Below are 26,378 nucleotides of genomic sequence, written 5' to 3'. Positions count from 1 at the left end.
GCAATGGTGGCAGCCTACACGCCGCTACAAGAATAATAATATCAGCCCTGTATTATATACTTGCCCACTGCTGAGCACGGGCCTCCTCTACTACTGAGAGGGATTAGGCCTTAGTCCACCACGCTGGCCTAGTGCGGATTGGTAGACTTCACACACCTTCGAAATTCCTATACAGAACTTCTCCTTCACCGTTAAAGCGAACGATAAATTCACAAAGAATACACACATGATTTTAGAAAAGTCAGAGGTATGTGCCCTTGGGATTTGAACCTGCGGACATTCGTCTTGGCAGTCCGTTCCACACCCAACTAGGCTATCGCCGCATTACAAGAATATAAACTGCTTATTATCCCGAAAAAATAAAAAACCGGACTTTTTCCCGAAAAATCTTTATTCTCGACTAAGAAACGCGAGCAATTTGTTATGGATATAGTTTGAGGTTCTGTTGTTCTGCTATCGAAGAGAAGCAGGGACGGATTGCTTGTATCCAATATAATAATGCAATACCGCGTAAGTGACGATAAAACCCAACTTCAAATTGATCTCTAGTACATAATAATACTAATACTATATTTTTTGACACTTATCAACAAGCTCCTACTAAACACGTGGTTATCAATACCAACTCTCGAAGTACGAAAAAAAATAATTTAATATGGTATTTTCGTCACAGAATTGGATCCTGAGGAGGTGAAGTGCCTGGACCTGTCGCTGGTGCGCAGCATCACGTTCCAGGACTTCATGGACGCTCTGAAACGGATCCGGCCGTCGGTGTCGCCGCACAGCCTCGTCGCGTACGAGAAGTGGTCCGTACAGTACGGCGATCTGGGACTATGAGCCATGTATAATACAGGTACTGTATATTTTATTTTATTTTATTTTAATGATTCGGGGCCATGAGCGGAGTTTAATAAAAGTAACTCATAATAAATTTGGGTTGCAAATTACGAATCGGTGCTATAATATTGAATATAGTAACTAATAAAAAAAAAGCTGTGCCAATACTATTATAATTCTACATAAAAACGTTTTAACAAAAAATTATACCGCCTTCAAAAACTAACATCCGACATCATTTTAATAGTTTTCGGATTCTCCAAAGTCAAGGGTCCAACACCAATGAAATTATATGGGACCACACGGGAAGCACCAGCTTTCAAATAAAAAAAGTTCTGAGGTAAAAGCACAAAAAATACAGTCGAATTGAGTACCTCCTCTTCTTTTTAAAGTCGGTTAAAAATAATGTTTCTATTTTTCAGGTATTGGTTATGAATCTAAAAGAAAGGTGAGTCACTAAGTTGTAAGAATATTAAGGTGTAGTTAGAGAATTGAGAACGGTTATGCGAAACGATGGTGAATTTAATCGATTCAATTACAGCTCAAATTTTATCGAGAATCTCGCGAACAAATTTTATTTCTGTCTTTATTAATTTATTTATTGATTCCACTGCATTATGTTATATATGACATGTTGTAATGTTTAAAAAATAATTAATAATTTTGTTATTATAAATGGGTGCGAATGTGTTTATCGCGTCTAGTCAAAGTAACTTATCGATTGTCTGTGTGTTGAAATATTATCGATAAATGTGATGTTTTGTGTAAAACTTGCCATAATAGCATTTCCTTTACTTTTGTCGAGATTACAAATTTACGAAATATAATACTCTGGAGTTCTGACTTGGTATTGATCAATACTGCCGTCTATTTTTTACGCGTGTATTAGAAAGGAATAGATGTCCGAAACGTATAACTAACGAATAACGAAAATGTATTAACATAAACATTGAATCAAAACACTGTCATTTTCTTAGCCAAGTTAGAATGTTAGTATCGATTATCGATGTACCTTTAAATTCCATACCATTTAGTGTTGAAATGCAACTCGAATCACTGTAGAAATCGCTTTCGATGTTGTCTTAAATCCAATACGCTTGCTGGCTAAACGTTTCTCAGTAGATTCGAGTTACATTTATCGATTGTCACCCGTCCAAAAGCTCCTTATATCGACATTTATGTCATTGTCGACTTATCGACTTTTTGATAGCAAGTTTGTTTAGACCGTAGCGAATATTAATATTGTGTATGTTAACGAATTATGATCTTTAAATACGTCCCCTTTAAACCCTAAAATGGGTTTTAGATTCCCACACTAGTCTTTTACATCTGGGATTTTAAGCCGCGAGCAGGCTTCATCGATAATAATGATGTAGGTGGTTAAAATAATTGTAAATATTATTAGTGTAGTTGTACGTATTTTATATTTTTCACTGCACTTGTGTACATTGTATGATTTATATATTTCAAAAACGTTTAACATTTTGATGTAGGGAAGTAAGTTTCCAAATCTCTTGATGAATGTATTATCATTTATTAACAAAAGGAAAGTGTATATTCTTCAAGATAACAATGTGTAAATATTTAGAAAGATAAAAAATACGTCAAGAATCTTAAATTACAATGTCGATAAAAAGAAAACAGTAGAAAAAAGTTGTTTTGTATATTATCTATACACAAAAATTATTAAAAATATATTGGAAAAATACACTGTTTAGTGTTTGTTGTCGAGATGTCGACAGTGACATAAATATCGAATGTTCGATACTTAGAATTAAAAGAACGTTGTGGAATATGGCCTCCGTGATTGGCTTTCTCATTGTGTTGGCTTATTATGGCTTGTTGTTCAGACTCACGACTTTTCAAACGATGTTACTTGCCTTAAACAAGATAAATAAAACTAGATACTAATTTGTATAATTCTTCGAAATATTAATTATCAAATATTGTACTATTATTAAATCTATGAAATTTAATTATATTGTGTAATACCAGGGCGTTTCTAAAGTGTTACCAACAAACGTCTCAAGACGTTTTTCACAATATGAAAGGGTATTGTAAAAAAGCTGGTAACTTTAGAAATGGCGCTGGCCATGCTGAAGTGATGAATAAATGAATTTAATATCGATATTAGGTTTATCCAAAATGTCAATATAATAATGCTTAATCAAATAGTTGGATATAATAAAATAATTCTTGTTACCGATGAAATAATACCCAAAAACAAAATAATGTAATTGTTGTACAAATTGTGTTTACCTGTTTATTTTAAGTAGTACCTCACGCGAATAATCGATTAATAATGGATATATTGCAATCGATGTTAGCTTAATGGAATTATATTTAAAAGTATTTATTTTTTTACTTTATCGACAACTCTCGTTAATCTTATTTATAGTAGTATATTCGTAATATTCATTTATAATACATATATTGGTCAATAGTGATACAGCAAATAAAAAAAATAGGAATTAGTGAATAATTAAAACAATAATTACTGAATAGTATAATGTACTTTCATATATCAAGTACAAGTGATGTGCAATCATAGTATCGAAACTGAAAATTATATTTTTAGGATAGAATTCATTATAAAGTAATTCTCCAAATATCTCTATATAAAAGATATAAATAACATTTTTCCAAATAATACAGTCAAAGTAATAACAAATATAGCTTAGGATACATTCAATAATTATTTACTTACTTAAGAGAGTTGTCGATTTTAGTAACTGTTGAATGTAGTTTTAGTATTAACACTGCCCAGTGTTTGTTAATTGTCCATTAATTTCTATATAAATTATTCTTTAACGCGGCTTCAGTCCCACTAACTTATATCACGTATGTCTGAAGTGGGAGCGAGATAGCAAAAGCGATATTTCGAAGCCGCAATAGTATTCATTTTAAAAATTGTTGCCGTCGTATTTATTCTAATTATGTTGATTATTGATTATTATTATTTTTTTATTTAATCTTGCCGTGGTGACGTAGTTTTCTTGTGCTTTGTCGATATTTAATATGCTGCAAATCTTATGAATAGTTATTATGTTATTTTACAGTGAAACGGGTAGCTGACATTCTTAGGGGCACACTGGACGATCAATATAATTTTTATATTTTCAGACCAATTTAAATAACTGAAGACCAGTATTCTATAAAAATTAGGATCACATTTAAAAATTTGCACGCACGTGAGTCTGAAATCTTAAAATATCGGGCCTTTAAGCCCCTTTTTCAATAAACTTTCCGAGTCCCTATTTTCCATCTATCGCAAAAATAGACCAATACGAACAAAGTCTTTTGACACGCTTACGAAATGATTTATTTTAATTGGTTCATTTTCGGGATCGGATCGAAATTCAAGCTTGGGATCATTTACCCAAAATGGCCGTTAGAAATAACGTATTTTCATGATAACAAATGTAGAGATGGGAAAAATATTTGAAAAGTTCGTATTTTTTGTACTACCGTAGAAAATGTATACGTATATGTTTTTACGATCGTGCCAGCCCTCGCGTAGATGATTTTTTAAATGTTTTGCTCAACGGGAAGTGAATTGGAACATTTTCGAGCGTAATGAATGAAAATATATTTTCATAGTAGTTGTTATAAAATTGTCTATCTCTTCTATTCAACTTATATCATGTATAGGACCATGCGATGTGAGTAGTGTGCCATTTAGACAACTGACTGTTAAAGACTGAACATATTTGTCCCAGCTTATGTGCGTAGATGTCGAACAATTCATAAAATTCTTGTAAAAGGGATAAATGTGGTTTGTCTTTAATGAGACCGTCGGGACAATCTATATGTTATAAAAATACTAATGCCGCGTTTTTTAAGCATAGTTTTTCTTATGTCACTTTTTTGTGCCTTTTTTAATTCTTCTATCTTTTTGTCTTGACTTTTTTCGAGTTCAATCCTTCAAAACATTGTATTCTTTCCTGGTCTCGATGGTTCTGTATGAGTATTCTGTATGAAACGCAATATTTTTGTATGTTCGCTTTCAGTCAACGTGGAATAGGATTATCAAACTTATTCAGTATCGAAGTTAGTGTTGCGGCGAAGGCACACTAAAAGCGATGTGCTACTTGTAAGTATACTAATAAGTTAAAAAATTTAATTCATATTTATGATATATACCACATGCACCTATTCGGTAAAAAGTATTAATATTTGCCAGCATTTTTTTTTATATGTAACCCAATGATAGTGTAAGATGTTGCGTTAAATGGGTTTCATTGTTTAACTTGTCATGTTCATCGATTTAAAAGGTCGTCTATTGGTGTGCTTTACCGCAAACATTCAATCAAGCTAGTAACCGCGTAACAGTTAAGCGAAATTAGTTTTTAAACGATAGATATAACAAATTTCCTAAAAAGACAGCGATTTTTAGATTAGTGCAGTTAAATTAGTGGCTATTTCTACGTTTAGATATATTAAACTTCCAATATGTTTATGCTGGATTGTGATGTGTTGTGTGATTTTATGGTAAATGCTACTGAAAAATCATTCTGTTTTCATAATAAATTACGTTCTAGAAAGTTCTTTAAAACTAAGGCTCTATCCACACACCGGTGTTTAGGACAAAAGTTTTTATATACAACTTGTCATGTATTTTCATGTTCATGTAAACATCAAAGTGCAAAGGACTTACAATATATTTAATGCTCGATAAAAACTTATATATAACTAATACTTATATATAACTAATATTGTCTAATATATAATGGACAGAATGCAGAAATTATCTTCCAATTCAATTCTTTCTATTATAAAATCGCACAACACAGTGTAGATACGTCATCTGTAGCTAGTGTTACCATTCGTAGTACTAAAGTAGTCTGATAGATGTTAATTTTCGCTCTTTAGATAGATGGATACTATGGGTGAAGCTTGCCACAGACTCTCAGTTGGTTGAGTAGATAGTTCGGTAAGTTGATAATAATCGCAGAGTGTTTATGTAAGACGGTTTAATGCATTTATTGTATTTTCTAAAATATAATCGATAAGGTGTGATCTCAAATGGACGTTGTTTATACTTACTGTAGTGAGTGAAGTCGCGCAAAGTTTTTCTGTATATTGGGAATTGGAAAAGAATGCGTAACGCCCTAGTGGTTTAAGGTTTATACATTTTACGTACGTATGTTATTGTTATTGTAGGGGAAGTCTGTACTTTTATATAATCGCGATTTGCGACTAATAATCGTTGTGAATGAGAGTCTGTGGCGAGCTTTATGTTTTTTTTTATTATAGAAAGTGTGAAGGCAAGTGTGCATACGGCGTGGAGACAAAACAATAATAATGTTGTGATTTACAAAATTAATTTTAACGTTTCGGTTGTGGCTTTTTTTATTTATATTATTCGTGGCGTTTCGTATGTTTTTAAATTCTCGTTTGGTTGACTTTTGCTGTTTTATTGCCGTGTTATGGATTTTAGATAATTCGATGAAAATTACATCTGTTATTTTTTGTAAAATATACCAGTATTTTTTTATACACATTTTCATTTTGTTTTAGCACTTCCCAGCTAGCTCCCAGAAAGCTTTGCGAGCTGCTTCATATACTAACCTAAAAAATTCACATATCCAAATAACAAAATGAAACGCGTTAATTAATTTCGCGCGATATATTTCCAATGCAACTAAAATGGAACTTATGATATACTATCGACTTGTACTTAAACCTTTTGACTGATTCTATTGCTAACATAACTTTATTATAGCATTTCAAATTCATATAATATTTATAATTAAGCCCGCTACATTTGTTTAAGTGACCAAGACGTTTAATTGGTCAATAATTCAGTAACTATCCGAATATAACAAGATATAAATAAGGATTCTTTGATAATTCAGAAAAGAATTGCTCAAAAATAGTAATAACTGGAAAACTAAAATAAATCTCTGTATTCATTGAGATTTTAAGCCAAGCTCAAATACTTATGTAGCAGTTTAAAACGGTATCCTCACTCCTATTTCCAAGTCGATTTAAGCTTTGCATTGCTGTGATATGGATAATAAACCCACATGCCTTATATTATTTTTACGCGCACCGTTTTTGATATGTATTGTTACATTATTAAAAAATATTGGATTAACATGATTGTCTGTTACACCACGAAAAAGTTGTTTTAAATTTTTTTTCTGATCTTCCGTCTACATCACCAAAGGATTTTTTTATGTGATAGAGAAATTTACGAAAAAATTAATATCGATTTTTTTTTTAACTAATGCTTGCAATACATTGTCTTTTGCATTTGACAACATGCTCACACTGTTTTTTTAGTAAGTCCACATTTTTTCGTGCGTATGACAAAATTTGAAGCTACTTTTTGTGGTGTAGCAGAGAGGCATCAAAAAATTTGGCAAAAAAATGATGAGCTTCGTAACAAATAAGTGACATGCGACTGATTGTTACATAATGTTTTGGATATAATTTTAAAGGATAAGGTTTTAAATTAAATGTCTGAAGTGTGTTAACTGCTTTATTGTGCTAATGTTGGTACGTGGAACTGTTTTGTACAAAATTAAGCATCATTGACTAATTTTTGTGCGGGATTTTATGGCATTTGCGTACATTAACTATTTTTCTTTGTTACCCATTTGAAATATGAACATTATTAAAATTTAACGTCATAAGAATTTATACTATTTAAAAACACAAAATAATAGTTTTTGTACGCAAAACGTTACAATCCCGCCATTATTGGGAATAAAAAATTCTAAAACGTGGTTGTAATTGTTTTAAAAGTTCGCCTTTACGCTGTTATTTTTTTATTTAAGCGCACGAATTTATCGACTTGACTAAAAGTTTTTATTAGTTAAGGTGTCGTTGAGTGTTAAAAATGATAAAATTGCTGCCCACACCGACCTCCATGTCACTTTCGCAACGCATGACATTTGAATTTGGAATAAAAAATATTGTCTATGACACGCGTCGCGAAAGTGACTCGTGTGTGTGGACGCACCTTTATAATGTATTTTTTCATGATTTTTCATAAACTAAGCACACTTTTGCCTAAATTATCGTGAATGTACACTACGCATATGTGATACACGGTTTATAAATAAACAATTCATTTGTGCATATTGTGTTTTATTATGTGTTCGCCCTGTTGAGGACTGCGAAGTATGAGTACGAACAGCGCAGAATCTGTAAACAAAATTACAATAGTATTTTTAAGACCTTTGTAGTAAAATTGCTTACTTATTAAATAAATAAAATATTTATCGGCTCTGTAATTTATATGTCCATGGAACGTTGGCATGTGAACTAGGGTACTCTGCGTCAAATACCAAGATTTTACAGTACAAAGTGCGATTTACGAAGCACTACGTATTACATTTATTCATAGAATCATTAAACAATATTGGAAAAAAAATACGTACCCACTCGTTTCCTCTAAATTTTAGAGTCTAAAATAAGTAAATATCATATTTTTAGGCTATTACTTACAGCAACAAATGTAGGCCTAGAGAGCGAGATATAGTGGCCGGCTTTAAATATAATGGGTTTCTTCATACGCTCCATGGTGATCCATAGAGTTCTCTTGAACTTGGTATCTTGGTCGTACCATGGACACTGGTACATCCAATCACGTAAGACCTCGCTCTGCAACACCAAACAGCGCCAAAGTTGTGTAGCAAAGGTTAAACGACATAAAAATAAATACAATCTATCCATAGCTCAGGGATGGATTCACTCTACTATATCCTGGTAAAGAAGTTTTTAGTTACCAAAAAGATGAGGCAAGGCTACTTGGTTTCAGGAGAATGGTGCGTTTTTTCTTTTTGTATATTGGACCCCGCAGTCAACATCAGGGGATTGATCCCCTGTGATTGGGAAACTGGAATTCCCCATCCTAGCGACTGCAGGGGCCCGTACGAAAGTTGGGAAGGGATATTAGGGGAAGGGAAGTGTGGGAGAAGGAAAAGGAACCCTCTTTGGTTGGGGCAAGGCTCATAGGCTTCAATGTGTAGTTACAACCATGATGTATATATACTGGGCTGTGTGCCTAGGGCTGCGAAAAATGTTCCCTCGTGCATGGGTGTACATTCGATGTGAAGACCGAGCGCACCAGAAAGGCCTCGGGGAGGTCACGTTTTTGGGTTACGAGCCGTAACCTTGATAGCTTAAGGCTTAAATTCATTGTTACCCGTATAGTGAGCTCGTTGCCGCACCAGCAATACAGGAACAGTTGAGACAACATGGTCACCATGTAGTTTAACATCGAGAAGAACTGCACACTGTGGTGGTCCACCTACCAGCGAATTGAGTATTTAATCTGTAGTGGCCTGTAGATAATCACCGCTGTAGAGGAACAGTTGATTACGTTCCTCTATGGAAGGGAAGATCTCCAGTCAAGTAGATGTTGCGCCTGATTGCTTCCACAGAAGAACGCAACCAACTGGTTCTACAGTGGCGATTCATCATTAATGCCATATTCGTCGTGAAAATAATTCTATAGAAAGTGATAATTTCGCTGCCGTCGCTCGGGTCTGACGTCTCCGAGTGAACCGGGAGCCATTGTGGAGTTTTTAGTCCGCCTCAAAAAAAAATATTAATTGTAAATTTATTTTTTGAATTTAACAGACGACGCAACTAATGTTTAAACCTATTGAAATAAGACTATTACTACTGGAGAGACCCCCCTGTGTTCATGAAGGCTGTAAAGTCTTCAAAACTTCGAGAGAAAATTATTATATAAAAAACCGCGATAAAAGTCGCAAAATAATTTTATTTCCATGTCTAACATTCGTATGAACATTAGCAATCGTTTTAAAACTAGTCTACGATATTTTTAAGGTGAGTATAAAATGGCTCAATATTTTTAGTATTATAGTCGAACTCATAAGACTCCAAAGGATTTTCGACAATAAATAATAAAAACATACTATAGAAATGCGAAGTCCAATGTTGCATATGATAGCAACCGTGCCACTCAACTGGAAAAATATATTTGCGTGGTAAGTTTCTTCTACCAGCTCGACGAAACTGCAAACAAAAGTTATCGTTTACCTAATTATAAAAAACAAATGTAATATATATTTTTTATCCGGGCACAACAAAGTAAAGCCACTGCACCTGATTGTAAGTTGAGTGGGGTCCAATAGAATTTCGACTGACGAGAGATGTTTACCCCTAATAAGTTGACACAGTTATGCCGGCTGTTGGAACCGGATATAAACAGGCTGATCTCAGAACGCGACACACTTACATGAGTCACTATAGCGGGTTTTAACATTTGTGTACGGTGGTCGCTATCCAGGCGGATATAAAATATATCCTGACACCAGCAGATGTAAAACTTTTGTAATGTTTAACTAACCTAATTACATTTTGATAGTGGCGAACACATTCGGTAAAAAGGTCGTTATTGCTTTTCAACTTTTCTTTCTTCTCATCCACGTTTAAACATATGGGCACTTCACGCACCTAGAAATATAGTACACCGTAGATTGTTTTACTTGGGTTCATAATATACGTAATAAGTTTCGAAAGATTTCTATATTTTAGTAAAGCGAAATATAATCAACACTGGACCTAACAGTACAGGTTAAAACGATAAAGATCAATAAGTGTATCAATGATGTCGTCTCCCTCGCACACCGACACCGTAATTTCGGTGACGTCACTAGGTTATATATGTTTCATCTATTCCATCATTTGACATTTATGAAATTATTAAATAGCATTTATTTCTTAACATATTGTTATTATCCTCTATACGATTTAAATTAACACTTTAAATTAAAGTTTTACTTATCGATTTTAACAGTAATTACCCTACCTTCTGCATTTTGTCCTTGATGATGTCCAGCTGTGCACATCCGAACATGATCATGGAAAGAGCCACACTGTCCACCGCTATGAAGAGGAATGCGCTGATGTATATGCTAACCATTTGGTACAAGTAACCCAACTCATAGCCTGGTGACTCGTCCGCCGTTACAGGCATCCTGTTCAAAATATTAATGTCCCATTATCTTCTATATAGACACAAAACCTTTTGTGTATCTAATATCTATATTACTAAGAATTTGTAACCCTGTAAAATGCCGAGTGCTACAGTTTGCCGTTCGCCTGATGGTAAGCGATACGACATATACAACATGAGATGTTAAGTCTTATCATGTCCAGTAGTTACACTGGATACAATTTTCTTCAAACCGGAACACAATAGTGACTACACACTAGTGCTTAGCGACAGAAGTAGACATTGCGGTGGTACCTACACAGGCGAAATCTCACATATGAGAAACTAAATTTGCCAAAATATAAATAATATCCGCTTTTAAAATACTTACCAAATCCTAAACGGAAAAGTCTTATGACCGGCATCATCGAAGAGAGGAATCATAGCCCACAAAGTGCAAGTCGTAATAGCACTTGTCAAGAAAAACGTACAGAGACGCTTAATTCTTAATGACAGCTCCAGTAATATTCTATAAAAATAAAGCGGTTTAAATGAATATAACACATGTAACGGGACCTATAATAATCTGGGCTTTGTAGTTACTAATTTATATTTTATTATACAAACAAAAATACAATGTGAAATGAGCGCCGAAACCGGTTGAAAAATGAAGAAATTTTCATATCGGTACATGAGTAGGAGAGTGTGTGGACCTCTTACTATCTCTTTCACACGTTCTCGTCATAACAGCAGTGACGTCTCAGGGCGGACCGAGCATCGTCTGTTCGTACGTGGACCGTAATATTAGAATACTTACTTCTCATGGTCTTTAGATTGCGACGCAAAAATCTCCTGTTCCATATGTTCCAGCAGCAAGACTAGTTTACGTTTTTTAATCAGAAAAGCAGTTGTCTTGTAACATACAGAAGCTTGCGTGAAAAGCAAATAAGACGCCTCAGAAACTACCTCAATATCTCCCCAAACATTGATTATATAAATAATTTCGAATAACACAAAGGAATATTGAGTAATCATAACCAAAATCATGTAGATTTTTACCAAATCTTGATATTGTTTCGATGGTAGCCAAATGCCGAAAAATGTTAATATTTTTTTGGGACGACCCAAAAATAATTCTGTGTTTTGAGCCATTTCTGTATTCCGACTTCTGATGTAAAATATAAACAGAAGCCGTTACTTTAAGTTCTACGTAGCTTCAGATTGCACCAGAGTAATTAAGTCGATTCATGTTAGCCTAACGTTCCATTAAAAGCGATTTAAATGCATTGAAAGCTATGTTCGCTATTACTTGATTTTTTCAACGCTGCGTAACAATATGACTTATTTATTCCTAATGGTAAGTGCATTCAGAAAAGAAGCTGACCAGCGGACGGGAAGTATAATGTAACTAAATGGATTTGTTTTTTGCCTTATATATTTTGATGTTATTATTAAATTATTGTTCATTACCTATTTTAAGGCGATAATAGTTATCTTTGTTTCATAGCTATATGCTAGGTTGTAAGTAGAAAACAAATCATAAATTAAAGGCCTTTTTAATTATTTTCTTTGAATCAATCTAAAACTGGTACTTTTCAAAAAGTCCATAGAATGTTGTTGGTAAGAGCTACAAGAGCATTCAGAATTTTAAAAAAATCACGTAAACCAGTAAGCAAATATAATTATTTTGTAATATAATAAAAATTTATTTTATGTGTACTATAATATAATCATTTGTGATGCTACGTGTGCGATGCACCACCCCATATTGTGACAATATCCTAAAACTGTAAATATTTAATTGAATCGTGTAATACTTGTTTACAACTCTATAACTACTAAAGAATACACGTAAAGGAGGAACCAGCAATTTAGCCAGAATGACTTTCTTCCTTCCTAATGTTTTACCTTTTCCATATATAATATTTTTTCTGAGAAATAAGTAAAGCCTGAAAAATAGTATCTTCGCACTAAAAGAAACCTCTTAGGTTGACCTACCACTGAATAGGTTTATTTAACTAGACTGTATGGTGAAAAATCTAGATCTGGCTCAACCGTGGGAGTAAGGTTGAAGAAATGGTCAATGAGGAAAATAAATTCAAAATATCACCTCACAAACTCGGTAACCCTGCTAAGTTTAATGCCAGTCTTTCTTCGAGATTAACAATTATTTAGAAATTAACAAAACTTACTCCCAGCGTCCCGAAACCCGAATGAATAGGTGCACGTTATTTAATAGTACTTTTTCCTATTTTGTTATGTCTCAAAAAGATTATATACTTACTTATTTCATGGTAAAATTATTTAACGCCACCAGATATCGTTTCATTACTAAAAATAACTGAATATTATGCTAGTTTATTACAATATTTTTGAATACCTTAAAGCTGGACTTTAGGCCGCTTTTTATTGAAAATTCCTTTCCTGCCACATTATGATATTACCCAGATTAAAACTAAGCCAATCTTATCTAATTCTTACTATTTACTCATGTTATAAATGGGAAAGTATGTGAAAATGTTTAAATATCTGTATGTTTATCATTTGGATAGAATTTGGGACACGAGTACACCATGTCCTAGATTAACATATAGGCTATTGTTTTATTCCGGTAATTTGCTCCCATGGGAAATAATGGAATATTTTCATCAGATTTTATAAAAAGATGGCGCTTTCATACTAAGGCGCGAGAAACACCTAGTACCTACTTAAAATCCGAAAATTATCTAAATGATGAAGCTTCATACCTCTCATGAAACAAATAAAAGTCGGTTAAATAGTTCCATTTCCTTAACAATGTTATTATTTAATTATACATAAATAAATAAAAAGACAACACGGTTCTTAGTTCTTTATTGTTATTTAGATACCTACTACAATAAAGTAAATTTTCCTACACAAAAGAAAAAGTGCGTTTCTACATTTCCACCAGTTTAATTCACTGTTTGATTCAGCACTGCAAAATACGAGTACGACATGCGGAGTATCTGAAAATAATATATTTACAAGTATTTAAATCCCACGTACAAGGGTAAAATACTATCGTACTAATGCAATGTATTAAAACTTACACCTAAATTACTTTTATCACGCAATTTTTTAGAAAGACATAGGAAAACATTTTACTACATGCGCGACCTGAATATGCATCACATAAAACAATAAACTATTTTAATTAAATTGCTTTTTAAATCTCGAACTCTTTTTATGTAATTATAGATTTCTGACCTACACTTAAACAGAAGTTCAGAACTTTTTATATGTAAATCTCAATTTCTGACTTATACTTTTAAACAGAACTTTTTCAAACAAATTCGATATAAAAAAAAGACGCAGAATGTACTGCAAATCCTTACCATTATAAAAGTTTGCCTCGAAAGAGCAATATAGTGCCCGGCTCGAAGGACCAACGGGCGACTCATGCGCAACATCGCAAAGCACAATTCTTTCTGAAACTTGGTGTTTTGATCTTTCCAAGCACACATATAGAGAGTTGTGTGTAAATCTTCACTCTAAAGAATAAAAAGAAATAAGCATTTGAAATATGCCCAAGTCAAACTGCTTTGATAAATAGGCATCTACATTTGTCAGTTAAAGTTTCTATTTTATAATTAAAACTGATCCCAACAGTCAGTAAACCCTAAAAACTAAAGAGTCACTAGTTCCCACTAGGCACTGCAATTTCCGTGTACAAGTTTGACAGCAAATTGATAATGCCGAGCAATGAAGCCTGGCAAGTCTTTAGGTATAACAAAGCTGTCTTGAACCTGCATCATATCTCATTTATAAGATAGGGGCCGTTCAAGTATTACGTAACGCAATTTCTGAAGATTTTTGACTCCCCCACCTTTCCGTGTAACGTGCTGTAACGTTTCCTGTACGGGACCCCCCCCCCCCACTCCAAAAGTTATGTAACTGTAAAGTGACAATTTTTTTCTAATATTCACAATTATGATAGGCAAAGTACCGGAAAGTCGCTAAAATATGTTATTGTTTAAAAATAAAAAAACAATGTTACGTAACGCGTTGTACGAGCCCCGCCTCCTGCCCCTGTAACACATCGTAAAGTTTTACAAGACACCCCCTCCCCCCAAATTGCATTACGTAATACTTGAACGGCCCCATAGGTAGGTTTGAAAGAGAAAAGCCAATTTAATACTAATAATATTAAGAAAAAAACATGCAATTGACATACTCTTTGCTAAGTATACTCTATGTAGAGCTACCGGCTAAACTCTCCTCTGTTGTACAGGGGGGGGAAACATTGAACTCGCGTTTAAGTTGCACCATACACATACTCACAGTGGCTGTAAGCTCGTGTCCGCACCAACAACTCACGAATAACTGGCTTATCATAACCGACAAATAACTTACTATGGAGAAAAACTGCATACTTCGCGGATCCACCTGCCAAGTTCAATTCATTCTGCTAAAGGTACAGACTATTTTTACGGTATTCTCTAAAGCTAATTGGAATACGATATGAGGTGAAAGCTATCATCATTATCATCATCATCAGCCGCAGGATATCCACTGCTGAACATGGGCCTTTTCCAAAAATTACCAGATCGACTTATTAGAAGCGGCCCGCATCCAGCGACCCTGCGACTTTTAGGAGTTCATCTGTCCAACCCGTGGATGGACACGGGGTGGATGTCTGCGCAGCTTGAGACGACGTAGACCAAAAAAAAAAAACAAAACACTGCCCGACCCGGGATTTAGACCTAATTTTGCAACCTTTTAAATATTCATAATTTTTATGATTAATATCTAGGTCCGCTAATGTTACGTGGACATATCTAATAATAATCATAATGTATTTAGATCTGTAATCGACTCACAACTAAAATTCTAAGAGCCGACATGCAAATAATTCCGACGCTACCGACTAATTGAAACAGCAAGAACGTGTGGTACGCATTTTCAACCGTGTCAGTGAATCTGAAATATAAAATAAAATTATTCCATTTTATATACCTAATAAACATTATCATAATGTTTGAATTATCTAGGTACAGAGAGTAGGCAGTAAGTAATAACCTGAAATTAAATGCCATTCCGTTCGAGCAAGCCGTTTGAACCCCTATAAATTATTACAGGGGTGTAAACGGCTTCTATATTATACTAATACTATATAATAATATGTTCATGCTGTGACAGCCTGTAATTAAAACTGCACTGCAGCAATTACTTACTGTAATGTTACAAATAGTTATGTATGGTGTATGTTTTGTTGGTTGTCCAAATAAATAAATAAATAAATAATTCAATTAACTGAAATGAAACTTATTTGCAGCTATAAAATGCTATACATTGTTTAGATTCCGTCAATATTAACTCTACCACCAGTTCGAAAAGCAGTTCTCACCGGAGAAAAATGAACAAGAAACAGTAGTGTTACTCTTTTCGAAATCAGTTAACATTCGTATGATACAAAGAAAAAAGACAAAAATCTTAGTATTGTTTAAAGCAGTTCATTTATATACTCTCAAAATAGGCCATATTTTTGAATTCTCATATAACTGCACAACCCTCTCAAGAATCATGAAATAATTGAATCTGAAGTTCTCCAATATTAAACCCTAGTATTTTGATATAATAAGCAAAAGCGGTAGAACAGTCCACAAGGAGTACCCGTTCACGAGTATGATGCCAGCCATCAACCTCATCAATACGTTCCTGTTAATTATTAATTGGTAGGTAGCTATTGCTTTTATTCTTTTCTGGGTAGTAATTTACAATACTCGTCTAGCTTACCTAACTATAGCTTGATGGTGTTTGATGCAATTCACTAATTGTTGATAGTTATCACTAAAAGCATTAATCGCATCATTCGCATTTTTATCTACCGGTTGAATCTGAAATCAGAAATGAATACGTGTACGTGTTATGGAGGTGAAATTGTATTTTTTTTAATTTATTTTATAATTCACTGGTTTTGCCCGTGTCTTCGCGATCGTGCAAAAGTTTTTCCGGAATAAAAAGTAGCCTATAAGCTATTCAAGAATATAATACTCGTATATCTACTATCTCTGTGCCAAATTTAATCCAAATTCGTTCAGTTGTTCTAGTTTGATTGAGTAACAAACATCCTAACTTTTGCATTTATAATATTAGTATGGATTCTAAAACACAATGAGTAAAAGTAAAGATAACCGACACTCATAAGTTTGTCCTTAATAATTTCAATCTGGGCGCAGCCAAAAATAACGGAGGATAGAGCAACGCTGTCCACTCCAAAATACATATAGGCGCTCATACAAATTGTAACAAGCTGGAAAGTGTAACCTATGTGGTAATGCGGCGAACTTTCTGGAGTTACCGGCATCCTACAACAGATCAAAATAATTAGTAAACAAAATACATACCTTTACATATAAATCAAAATAAAAAGACTACCTAGTGTCGATTTTTTTGCGTTGCTAAATAAGTATTTGCGGTTGCGTCTCTAATTTGACAGTCCTTTCTGTACTTTACCATTATACCCATCATCATGCTTACCACATATCGAAAGGAAATTTTCTGCTGCCAACGTCGTCAAACAACGGCTTCACAGCCCACATCCCGCAAGTCAGTTGAGAGCTTATCATAAATGCCAATAAGAGCCTTTTAATCCGAGCAGCTTGAGATTCCAAAATTCTGCATAAAAATGATTATATTATGGAGTAATAAATATATCTGGTGAAAATTATTTGGACGATAACTAAAAATAATAAAAATACTTACTTCTCGTGATCGAAAGACTGCGCTCTGAATGTCTCTCCATTCATTTGAAGCAAGAGCTCTTTTAGTAAATCTACATTGACATGGAACACAGTAACTTTGAAACAAAGGCAAGCTTGCGTGAACAACAGGTAAGACGCTTGAGATACCGCCTCGAGATCACCCCATACTTGAATAATATAAATAATTTGAAATATTAAAAACAGATATTGTAATGATATCATAAAATATCTGTACAATTTTCGGATAATATTTTCGTCATTAGGTGGGACCCATACACCCAAAAATTTCATTACGAATTTGGCTCTATTGAGGTATAGATCTTCAGAATTTAGAGTCATCGTCAGTTGTTCAGACACTGCTAAATACATAATACAGACATCCATTTCCAATGTCCAATATCTGTAATTATTTTAATGTACCTAACGGGTTGGAAACAATCACATTGAAACGATGAAAATTATGGAGTAATTGGCGTGTATCGGACAATCTGCATAGTGAAACGGATTGAATAGTGTTTATGTAATCACATCAAATTACCAGTAGTTTACTTTCACAAATAGCGTACTTGATTGGAAAATTGTAATTTAATTATTTCTTTGTTTTCGTATGTTTCTAAATACTAATTACCTGAATTGGATAGCTATTAGAAATTAATTACATTACTTGAAATAAATATATATAAATACAGTTATGTTATCATTTTAGTATAATATTTTTTATCCTTTAAGTATTAAAGTATATCATGAATACTTTATTTATATGTACCTACCTGCTTAGCTACACACCGAGGGCTTATGTATTTATATAAATAATACAATAATAATATAAATATTTCTAAATGAGTGCTATCTCCAAAGGCACTCACAGCCCACAGACAAAGGTTCCTAGACTATAAATTATTTTAAAGCTTTGTGTCCCAATACATTGATATACAGGTAATTGTCACCTAACAATTTTGCTACACCACACTATCTTCTTTTTACAAATAAGTAGGTATTGATGACGCACACTTCCGCAGATTTAGTGAATGTTTAAAGGTGCTTTCTATAGTTCTGTATTCATTCATTATTGTATGTAGTTAAGCAGTAGTTTCTAGACAAAGGGTAACTTCAAGGGTACCGCCTTAATCTTACGTGCATGGGAGATGATCGAAGCATTCGAAGCGTTAAAGACGAATAGTTGCATTGATAACGGCCTGACCTGCATCAACTTCAAGTCAGTAACTGGCGAGGGCTGAAACAGAACAAGGACATTTGGAAAACTATTGTTTCAGGGACCAAAACCCAAAATCAAGTGATGGCATATGAACGCAGTGAACACTGGAACGCCTGATTCCGGTTTTGATTTCAGTCCAGTCAATAGCTTTTGTTAAAATTCAATCTAGCTTATGAATAATCGAGAACAACTATACATATTCAAATGCATGTCAACCCGTTTATATCGTAATTATATATATTTTTTTTTACATCTAATGATTACAAAATATTAATGATATTTTGTGTATCATATTAATGTATAATCATTTTATTTTTTCTTAGTATATTATATATCTGAGTATGTATCCGAATAAAATACTTGACGTGTGATGTGTCAGCCTTACGTCACTAGTGCTGTCAAGTCAAAATGTTCGCCGCGGGTGTACGGAACGATCTAAATAGATAAACTATTATTTTACAAACAATTCCTCTCAATAATGGTGCCTTTGTAATAAGATGATATTGCTACGTTAGCATGGAGAATGATAGTATGGAATTTACATTGCCGCCAGCCCCTCGGGGCTTGTGCTTTGACCGCAATGATTTCGTCAAGGTATTTTCGTATTTTTATTGTATTTAATGTACAACGCATTGTTTTATGGATATAAGGTAGATTTAACTGCGTAATGAGCATTTCAAATTATATAATTCAATGACTGGTAATAGTAAATAATGTTTGATTTTCTTGGAAGTGTAATGTTTAGTATTTATCATTCTTCATGTATCCGAGGACACGTCAAGCTTTGCTGCCGACTTTTATTGCTATGCATTGTATATAAAATCAATACATAATAAATAATATATAATCCATCATATTTTAAATGTCCAAATTCCTTATTTAACTGAAGCCCTTAATTGAAACTGCTATTTTGTATACAATTTAAGGTCATGGTGATGTCATCAATAAACTAAACATCGCCCTATTTAATTTTAGGGTATGGTAAACAAAAATATTGTTTTAGATTAGTTTTTGTAACCTTCAAGTTTATTTCATATTAACTCTTGAATAGTATTTTATTGATCAAATTAAACACTATTAAGATAACAGTTCTGCATTCAATTGTTACAAAAAGTTTAGTTTTTATAAATGCTATGTATTGGTAACATTTGACTGATAATGTAACAACTCCATCATGATAACATTCATAGATTATTTTTTGTTATTATGTAGCCTATATTGTCTATAATTACTAAGTTAAGAAAAATAGCAATATTAACTATCAGTACATGGTCATCTTTGTTTTACTTGTAAATCGTTATAACTATCATACAATATACTGTAACCAACATGTCACAACACAACCTGAGAATAATAAATATCTCATGAAGAAAATATTGATTTCATTGGCATTTATGAAACATTACACTATATAACGAGGTTCCATTGAAAAGGATTAAAGCCAACTTTAAAATTCTTTTTTTCAACTAAATACTTTTCAGACAAACTTCTCAGTGGACAACTTCCTGGAGGAACACCAGAACATGGCATCCCTGGAGACAATGCGGGATGACCTCGGAATGTATCTCAAAATCTTACGGTTGGCCATGATTGAGCTGATCAACAAGGACTATGCAAACTTTGTCAACTTGTGTGCTACACTCATTGGGTTTGACAAGGCTATACTTAAAGTTCAGGTGCCATTGGGACATTTAAACGAGGAAGTTCTTGTAAGTTGTATAACTTTTATTAGTAATTTACTCATAGTCTGTACGAATAGTAAATACTTTCTTTTTTAAATCAACTTTGATTTGCTTGTTCTCCTGTGCCATTCCCAGGGTCATGAACTATCATTGAAATCCGTTTGGCAGTTTTAAATCTATTACATTCAGATAGATAGACAGACAAATATAACATGGGATTTTGTACTTGTTTTCTAAATTGGAAAACTAGCATTTTAAAAAAAGGCTTCGTAATAGATAGGTAAAGTACAATATTTTCTGTCTGTATGTAAAAATAATTTCAGTTTAATGGGAGAATAATAAAATATTTGTACCCCTTTTTAAAAAAATCATCAGAGATATATTAACCACCAATTATTTTTCAGAGTGTAAAACAATGTCTAGAAGATGCCATGAAAGAGTTGTCCATGTGGATGAATCAACGGCATGGACTGCAGAAGAAGAAACAGCTCCTCAAATACTACAGCCAAACTGTCAACAGTCTAAAGACATTAGACAATGTACTGCACAATATTTCTGAAAAGAAAAAACATGAGCAAATTGCCTTAGCAGACCGTGCTGCAATGCAGTACAACCAACTCAAATTCTCCATCACAAAATGTGAGAGTTTAGTAAAAGCTGAACATAAAACTCAGTTCAATGAAATGGAAGAAAGGTTAATAAGGACCTTAAATGATTTGCTTTTTCAATTTTGGAATAACAGCGATGAAGAAAACCTTCTTAAAGCATTAATAACATTGGCCACTTTGGACCGTGTTAGCGAAACAGAAATGTTGATACGGAAACAAGCCGTTGCACCATTATTACAAGATATAATCAATGAATCATCAATGCAGAGGTGTAAGGAAGGCCTTCAAGGAATTTACAATCAAATATTATCACTACTAGACACAAAACTAAAGTTACTATTGATGGTAACACAACATTCCAAGCTGGCATTTCTGGTTAAGAAATATAGATTTTTAGTAAATTGTTTTTGGTGCGAAGTAGAAAGTCGATTAGAGGTGAATCTTTCTTCTATTTTTGCTCCTGGCAACCCTCAAATATTCTTTAAGAGATACAATGAGAGTATACAGTTCGTAAAGAAATTAGAAGAACTTTGTGCTGCAGAGGACACGGTAAAGTTGCTGCGTGGAACAATAGAGTATAAGAGTTTTCAGAGGAGATGGAACTTGCCAGTATATTTTCAAATAAGATTTCAGGAGATAGCAGGTTAGATTATTTTATACATATTTTTTACCTTTCTACTTCTTATGTAACTATGTTTCTTAGTACTAGGTCATTTAAATACCTTGAATAAACAATGTTTGTTGCATTATAATTGTTATGCAAGAATTTAAATGTCTATGAGTCATATAAAACTAGACGAGTTCAAGTCATATAAGATCTTACCACATTTTTCTATTAATTTTACTACAATTGTTTCAAACTTAGGAAGTTACGAAGCAGTTTTACAAAAGACACCAGTCGCCGAAAACAATGACGGTTTTGTACTAAGAGAGACGCACAAATGTTGGAAGGCTATACAGGAGTGTTGGTCCGATGGTGTCTATATTGAAGCACTGGCTCACAAATTTTGGAAACTTTCCCTACAGTTAATATCGAGATACGCCAACTGGGCTACTGCGTTTTGTACACAGGTAAATGTTATTTATTAAATAATTTCAGATTGAGACCAATTCGTAGTAAAGGAAAATTACTTCTTTTTTGGTAAATTAGTAATAATAGAATATAAAGATAAATAGAGTAGGAAATGGGATATTAAAGAGAATTTAATTTAGAAAATATCTTTAGTATGCTCAATATGAACTGTACAGATCCGTAAGCCCTTGCCATTATTTAGTTTTTATAGTTTAAACAAATTGTTATGGTAAGCAGTTGTATGTAATTCTTATTGAAAAAATCTCCCCTCTACAAATCAATCTACTTGCATATATTGAGAAATATAATATGTTGTCAATAGACAGGAAATTGGGTAGAACAATCACACAATGTAAATTCCTTATTTATTTCTTGGGACACAAACATATAAAATACAATTATCCATCCTTGTACTTAGTGAACTTTCTTAGTTTATTATATAAGAAAAATAAAATCTATGGAATTTTCCATTAGGTATAAAATTTATGTATGAGTCATATTTTAATGATGAATCTACTTTACAGAAACCCATCATACAAAAACAAGAAACTATCAATGTAAATAAGTCCCTAATTGACAACAGTATTAGCATATACATAGACATACAGACACTGTTGCAGCGACTACCGGAATTTTTGCATATGGTAGAGAACAAAATATTCATTGACAACAAAGAACTACTGCAAAAGAGTATGCAATCGTCAGAGAGGGCTCTCGCTGAAGTGATAAACAAAATAAGGGAATGTATCGTGACTGAACTATACGATAGTTTCAACTTACAATTGAAACAAGTGAGTGATATACCGCGATTGTATAGGAAGACTAATCGAAGCGTACCCACCAGACCGTGTGCCTATATCGACGTGGTGTCCAACTCTCTGAAAGAGTTTCATGAAAAGGCACCGCAGAGGCTAGATAATACGTTCCTAATGGAACTATATGAGAAACTTTTTAATGTTATGACTGTTTCGTAAGTGATTTTTATTTTTATTTTGTTTTGTTATCTGCTATATGTATCTGGTTTGTTGAGTTCAAGGCTTTTATGTGTATGTTTATTAACTAAGTATTTTGCTTTTGCTGTTATGGAGAAATGCAGAAGTATTGATATTTTTATTGATTTAAATTACCTTCTAAACACCCTTGGGTTCATGTCTTTATTTCATATAAAATTTCAGTTTCGTTATTATTTTTAGGCAAAAATAAAAGCGTTGGCTATTGGACACCATTTATAGATGATAAAGCATTATATTGCATTATTATTCCATGGAAATATAAATTTTACCCAAAACTATCGTCATCTGTTTTCAGTTACTACAAGTACGTAGAAGACGTCCTGACCTCAGTTCAAAAGACCGAAGAGTCGTTAAGAAGACTGAAACAGATCCGGGAAATGGCGTCGCAACAACCGAGCGAGGCCGGCGTCACGGACGGCGACAAAATCCGCCTTCAACTACACGTTGACGTGGTGTCCTTTGGACAGCTGGCAGAATCCGTGGCAATCAATGTAAATAGTGTTCAAAAATTCACCGACTTATCCAATATGGTAACGGAAGCTGTAAAAAATATAGATAATAAATGATATATCCAGTTGTATAACTTGTGTTTTGTTTATCCTGATTTTAAAAGTTTCCAAGAGTAAATTTTTAAAGTTTGCTTTTAAAACCTCTTTGTGGTTTTATGTAGACAATAGTTGTTTGTTAAACACTTAATTACATTAATGGAATTCAAGTTTTTATAATAAGTATTACATGATCTCATAGTACTTGTTTTCCTAATATATATTTTTAATGCTTACATGCTTTGTTGTACTTAGTTAATTTCGAGAACATAACATTTATTATTATCAATCCAATAAGAATCTTATTGGATTACCATAATCAGCTAACATTTATCCATATTAAAATTTTGATGTTGCAGTAATGTAACAGGATATCAAAAAAACAAAGATTTAACATAAACATGTATTTTGATCAGTTGAATAAAATTGTATGATTTGAAAAAATAGAAACCATTCACTTATCACTTAAAATGATTAACAACATAAAATCTTAAATAATACTATTTTTGTGGAACGAAATATTTCATTATTGTGTTTGTTTTAGCTTTGTTCTTTCTGGGGCTACTCCTAGGCTTGTCTGCACCAGCGGGGTTCTTCCACATAGCCTTCAGCTCCTGCTGCATTTCGTCAGGCAAGGCGTTGAACACCTCTTTATCAACATAACTGGGGCAGTCTTCACAAGCACCCTCTTCAATGTCCTTCATTGAATCAGATGCATCTGACAAATTATCTTTTGCAGGACTGGCTCTCGGAGTTAGCGACCTGTCACGGGAGTTCAGTCTTAGTTCTGAAACCTTCTCCAGCTCCTTTGAGTTCAACCTGAGCTCGCCAACTTTTAGCTTACTTGGAGATGCAACTTCCTCTTTTGCTAGGCACCTTCGTTTTGCTATCCAATTTACTTTCTTAGGCTTTTTAGGTGAAGGCTCCACTTCAGCATCAGAGAGATCTGTTGTAGTGCTGCTACTGGGCGACACTGCAGAGTAATCCATCGAAGTAGCAGATGTATCACAATCATTTTGTAAGTTGAGTACTGATTGGACGGAAATATCATTCATAAAATAATTAACTATGGAACTCCTTCCAGTCATACGTTCCTGGAACTTAGTGAAAGCCAGTCCCACTAAAGTTAAATGGAATGGTTTTGACAAGTCAATTAGTTTGTTGAATAATCTCATCACTATGCTCATGAGTTTCTGCTGGCCAGCATCAGTGACTGTCAACAAACCATTGTTCAAAGTGAAAATAGATGGTGAGATCTGTGCCTGCCTTGATTCCCTGTGACTGCTCAGCCTTTTAGCATCTCTCTTTCTTAACGTAACTCTAAGTGAAACTGGAATGCGACCATCTTCCCTCATGAGGACAAGCAATCTCTGCAACAAGGCTGAGAACTTGTCTTCCACCTCACTCTTCACACTTACAGTCTTGAAGCTGTCCTCTAGCCCTATGCTCTGAGGCTTACCAGTTTGCTTTACGGGAGTATTATCTTCACCTAAACCTAAGTTTTTTAATCTGACTGCCATATCACTACTAAAGATTTTCTTGAGCACCTCCAGTGGTGCCTCTTGTAAGTCACTCACGGTAATGATTTTGTGTGAAATAAGTGTTTCTGTGGTCTTTGAACCTATGCTTGGAATGGATCTGACACTTGATAGAGTGGACATGAAACTGGTCCCGTGTTCAGGGTAAATAGTAGTCTGATCATTAGGCTTATGCAATGGACAGATTAGTTTAGCCAACAACTTGTTGTGAGCAATGCCGGCACAAGTTGTGTAACCTAAATCGTCAAATATTTTCTTCCTCATCTCACTGGCTATTTGTGATGCTATTCTCAGTCTAGCGTGACAGCCGCAAGGGCACTCCATACTGGGTTCGCTGTAAGTGTGTCCGGAGACTGCGAGCCCTGCAGTATTTACACTCTTTAACTTTTCCTGAACTAAATTTGTGACATCAATAAAATTCTCATCCATACCCAACTTCTCCACTGGACATTTCCAACACTGTAGAACTGCAAAAATCTTGTTTGATGCTGTTCTATAGTTGTGTAAATCTTCGCCATTTACTAGTTTCATATTAGGACACACTTTCATAGCGTCCGACACGAGCATACATTTCTTCACTCCGAAGCTTCTCGCCTCGTAATTACTCGTCACTACAATGTTCTTCTGTTGGATGCCGAGCGGTGCGCCGCGCAATTCCGGATTTCGCACCATTTCTACTTGCGCGTAAAAACAATCTATGTCAATGTGGATAATAGCCTTTGGGTGGTCTCCGTCGATGTCGGTGTAAGTGGAACTACTCGATTCCATGTTTCTGGAAGATTGTAACACACTTTAGACACAATTTACATTGTTCTTGCATAGTTTTACCTGTTGCGATACAGTGAGTCGAATGGCCCGGAAACAACTTACCTATCGTCCATGACCGTATCATTGAAAGATGTAATAAGTTTATAAATATTCAATTTAGACTATTAAGTTAGAAATTACAAATTTTCTTTCATAAAAATCCAAAATATTGATATTAAAAATTGGACAATCGCGACACATCAACAGAGACAATGTTGTTAGCCTTAAAAATGTATATTCTTCCAGACCCAGCTGTCAAATTATTTTAAATAATCGATTATGATAAGATTTTAAAATTTAATTTTTTTTCAAATCATTTTTAAAATCCCGATTTAACAACACTGAGCCCGTGTTGATTGAATCATTGCGAAATTGTTTCGATAAATTCATTTTTTTTTTTTTATTATCCGAGTTCT

At 33.8% G+C, this 26,378-nt stretch overlaps 5 protein-coding genes across 9 annotated transcripts in view; 2 read left to right on the top strand and 3 right to left on the bottom strand.

Moving 5' to 3' along the window:
- LOC115449939 (spastin) overlaps window positions 1-7,926 on the top strand; it is a 34,295-nt gene extending 26,369 nt beyond the window's left edge. For all 3 annotated transcript variants that reach the window (XM_037438083.1, XM_037438082.1, XM_037438081.1), the window contains 2 exons: window positions 674-853; window positions 1,260-7,926. In XM_037438083.1, the coding sequence (XP_037293980.1) occupies window positions 674-837 (164 nt within the window). In that variant the 3' untranslated portion in view covers window positions 838-853; window positions 1,260-7,926. The remainder of the gene's footprint in view (window positions 1-673; window positions 854-1,259) is intronic.
- On the bottom strand, window positions 7,312-11,917 carry LOC115449944 (odorant receptor 46a). 2 transcript variants are annotated; one of them, XM_030177838.2, is made up of 8 exons: window positions 11,574-11,917; window positions 11,148-11,285; window positions 10,631-10,799; window positions 10,169-10,275; window positions 9,735-9,834; window positions 8,996-9,100; window positions 8,296-8,451; window positions 7,312-7,992 (listed from the first exon to the last, which is right to left on the bottom strand). In XM_030177838.2, the coding sequence occupies exons 1-8, from the start codon at window positions 11,906-11,908 to the stop codon at window positions 7,939-7,941; spliced, it is 1,164 nt and encodes a 387-aa protein (XP_030033698.2). In that variant the 5' UTR covers window positions 11,909-11,917; the 3' UTR covers window positions 7,312-7,938. The 2 variants fall into 2 exon arrangements, with proteins under 2 accessions (XP_030033698.2, XP_030033699.2); XM_030177839.2 differs by lacking the exon at window positions 8,996-9,100 and having other exon boundaries at window positions 11,574-11,908.
- A 1,685-nt stretch (window positions 11,918-13,602) lies between these two features.
- Window positions 13,603-18,040, bottom strand: LOC115449943 (odorant receptor Or1). Its single transcript, XM_030177837.2, has 8 exons — window positions 17,483-18,040; window positions 17,258-17,395; window positions 16,917-17,085; window positions 16,514-16,614; window positions 15,598-15,697; window positions 15,059-15,163; window positions 14,113-14,268; window positions 13,603-13,743 (listed from the first exon to the last, which is right to left on the bottom strand). Exons 1-8 carry the CDS (start codon window positions 17,863-17,865, stop codon window positions 13,690-13,692), a joined length of 1,206 nt encoding a protein of 401 aa, XP_030033697.1. The 5' UTR covers window positions 17,866-18,040; the 3' UTR covers window positions 13,603-13,689.
- Window positions 18,041-19,076: 1,036 nt separating this feature from the next.
- Window positions 19,077-23,652, top strand: LOC115449945 (conserved oligomeric Golgi complex subunit 2). Its single transcript, XM_030177842.2, has 6 exons — window positions 19,077-19,291; window positions 20,179-20,406; window positions 20,784-21,630; window positions 21,853-22,058; window positions 22,584-23,029; window positions 23,368-23,652. Exons 1-6 carry the CDS (start codon window positions 19,214-19,216, stop codon window positions 23,636-23,638), a joined length of 2,076 nt encoding a protein of 691 aa, XP_030033702.2. The 5' UTR covers window positions 19,077-19,213; the 3' UTR covers window positions 23,639-23,652.
- Window positions 23,653-24,006: 354 nt separating this feature from the next.
- On the bottom strand, window positions 24,007-26,197 carry LOC115449947 (DNA polymerase iota). 2 transcript variants are annotated; one of them, XM_030177845.2, is made up of 2 exons: window positions 26,026-26,197; window positions 24,007-25,927 (listed from the first exon to the last, which is right to left on the bottom strand). In XM_030177845.2, the coding sequence occupies exons 1-2, from the start codon at window positions 26,034-26,036 to the stop codon at window positions 24,118-24,120; spliced, it is 1,821 nt and encodes a 606-aa protein (XP_030033705.1). In that variant the 5' UTR covers window positions 26,037-26,197; the 3' UTR covers window positions 24,007-24,117. The 2 variants fall into 2 exon arrangements, with proteins under 2 accessions (XP_030033705.1, XP_030033704.1); XM_030177844.2 differs by having other exon boundaries at window positions 24,007-25,945; window positions 26,026-26,193.
- Window positions 26,198-26,378: the final 181 nt, after the last annotated feature.

The sequence above is a fragment of the Manduca sexta genome, chromosome 13, assembly GCF_014839805.1.
Source record: "Manduca sexta isolate Smith_Timp_Sample1 chromosome 13, JHU_Msex_v1.0, whole genome shotgun sequence".
NCBI lineage: Eukaryota > Metazoa > Arthropoda > Insecta > Lepidoptera > Sphingidae > Manduca > Manduca sexta.
The sequence above is the reverse complement of the archived record's forward strand: the minus strand, read 5'-3'. Positions and strand labels throughout refer to the sequence as shown.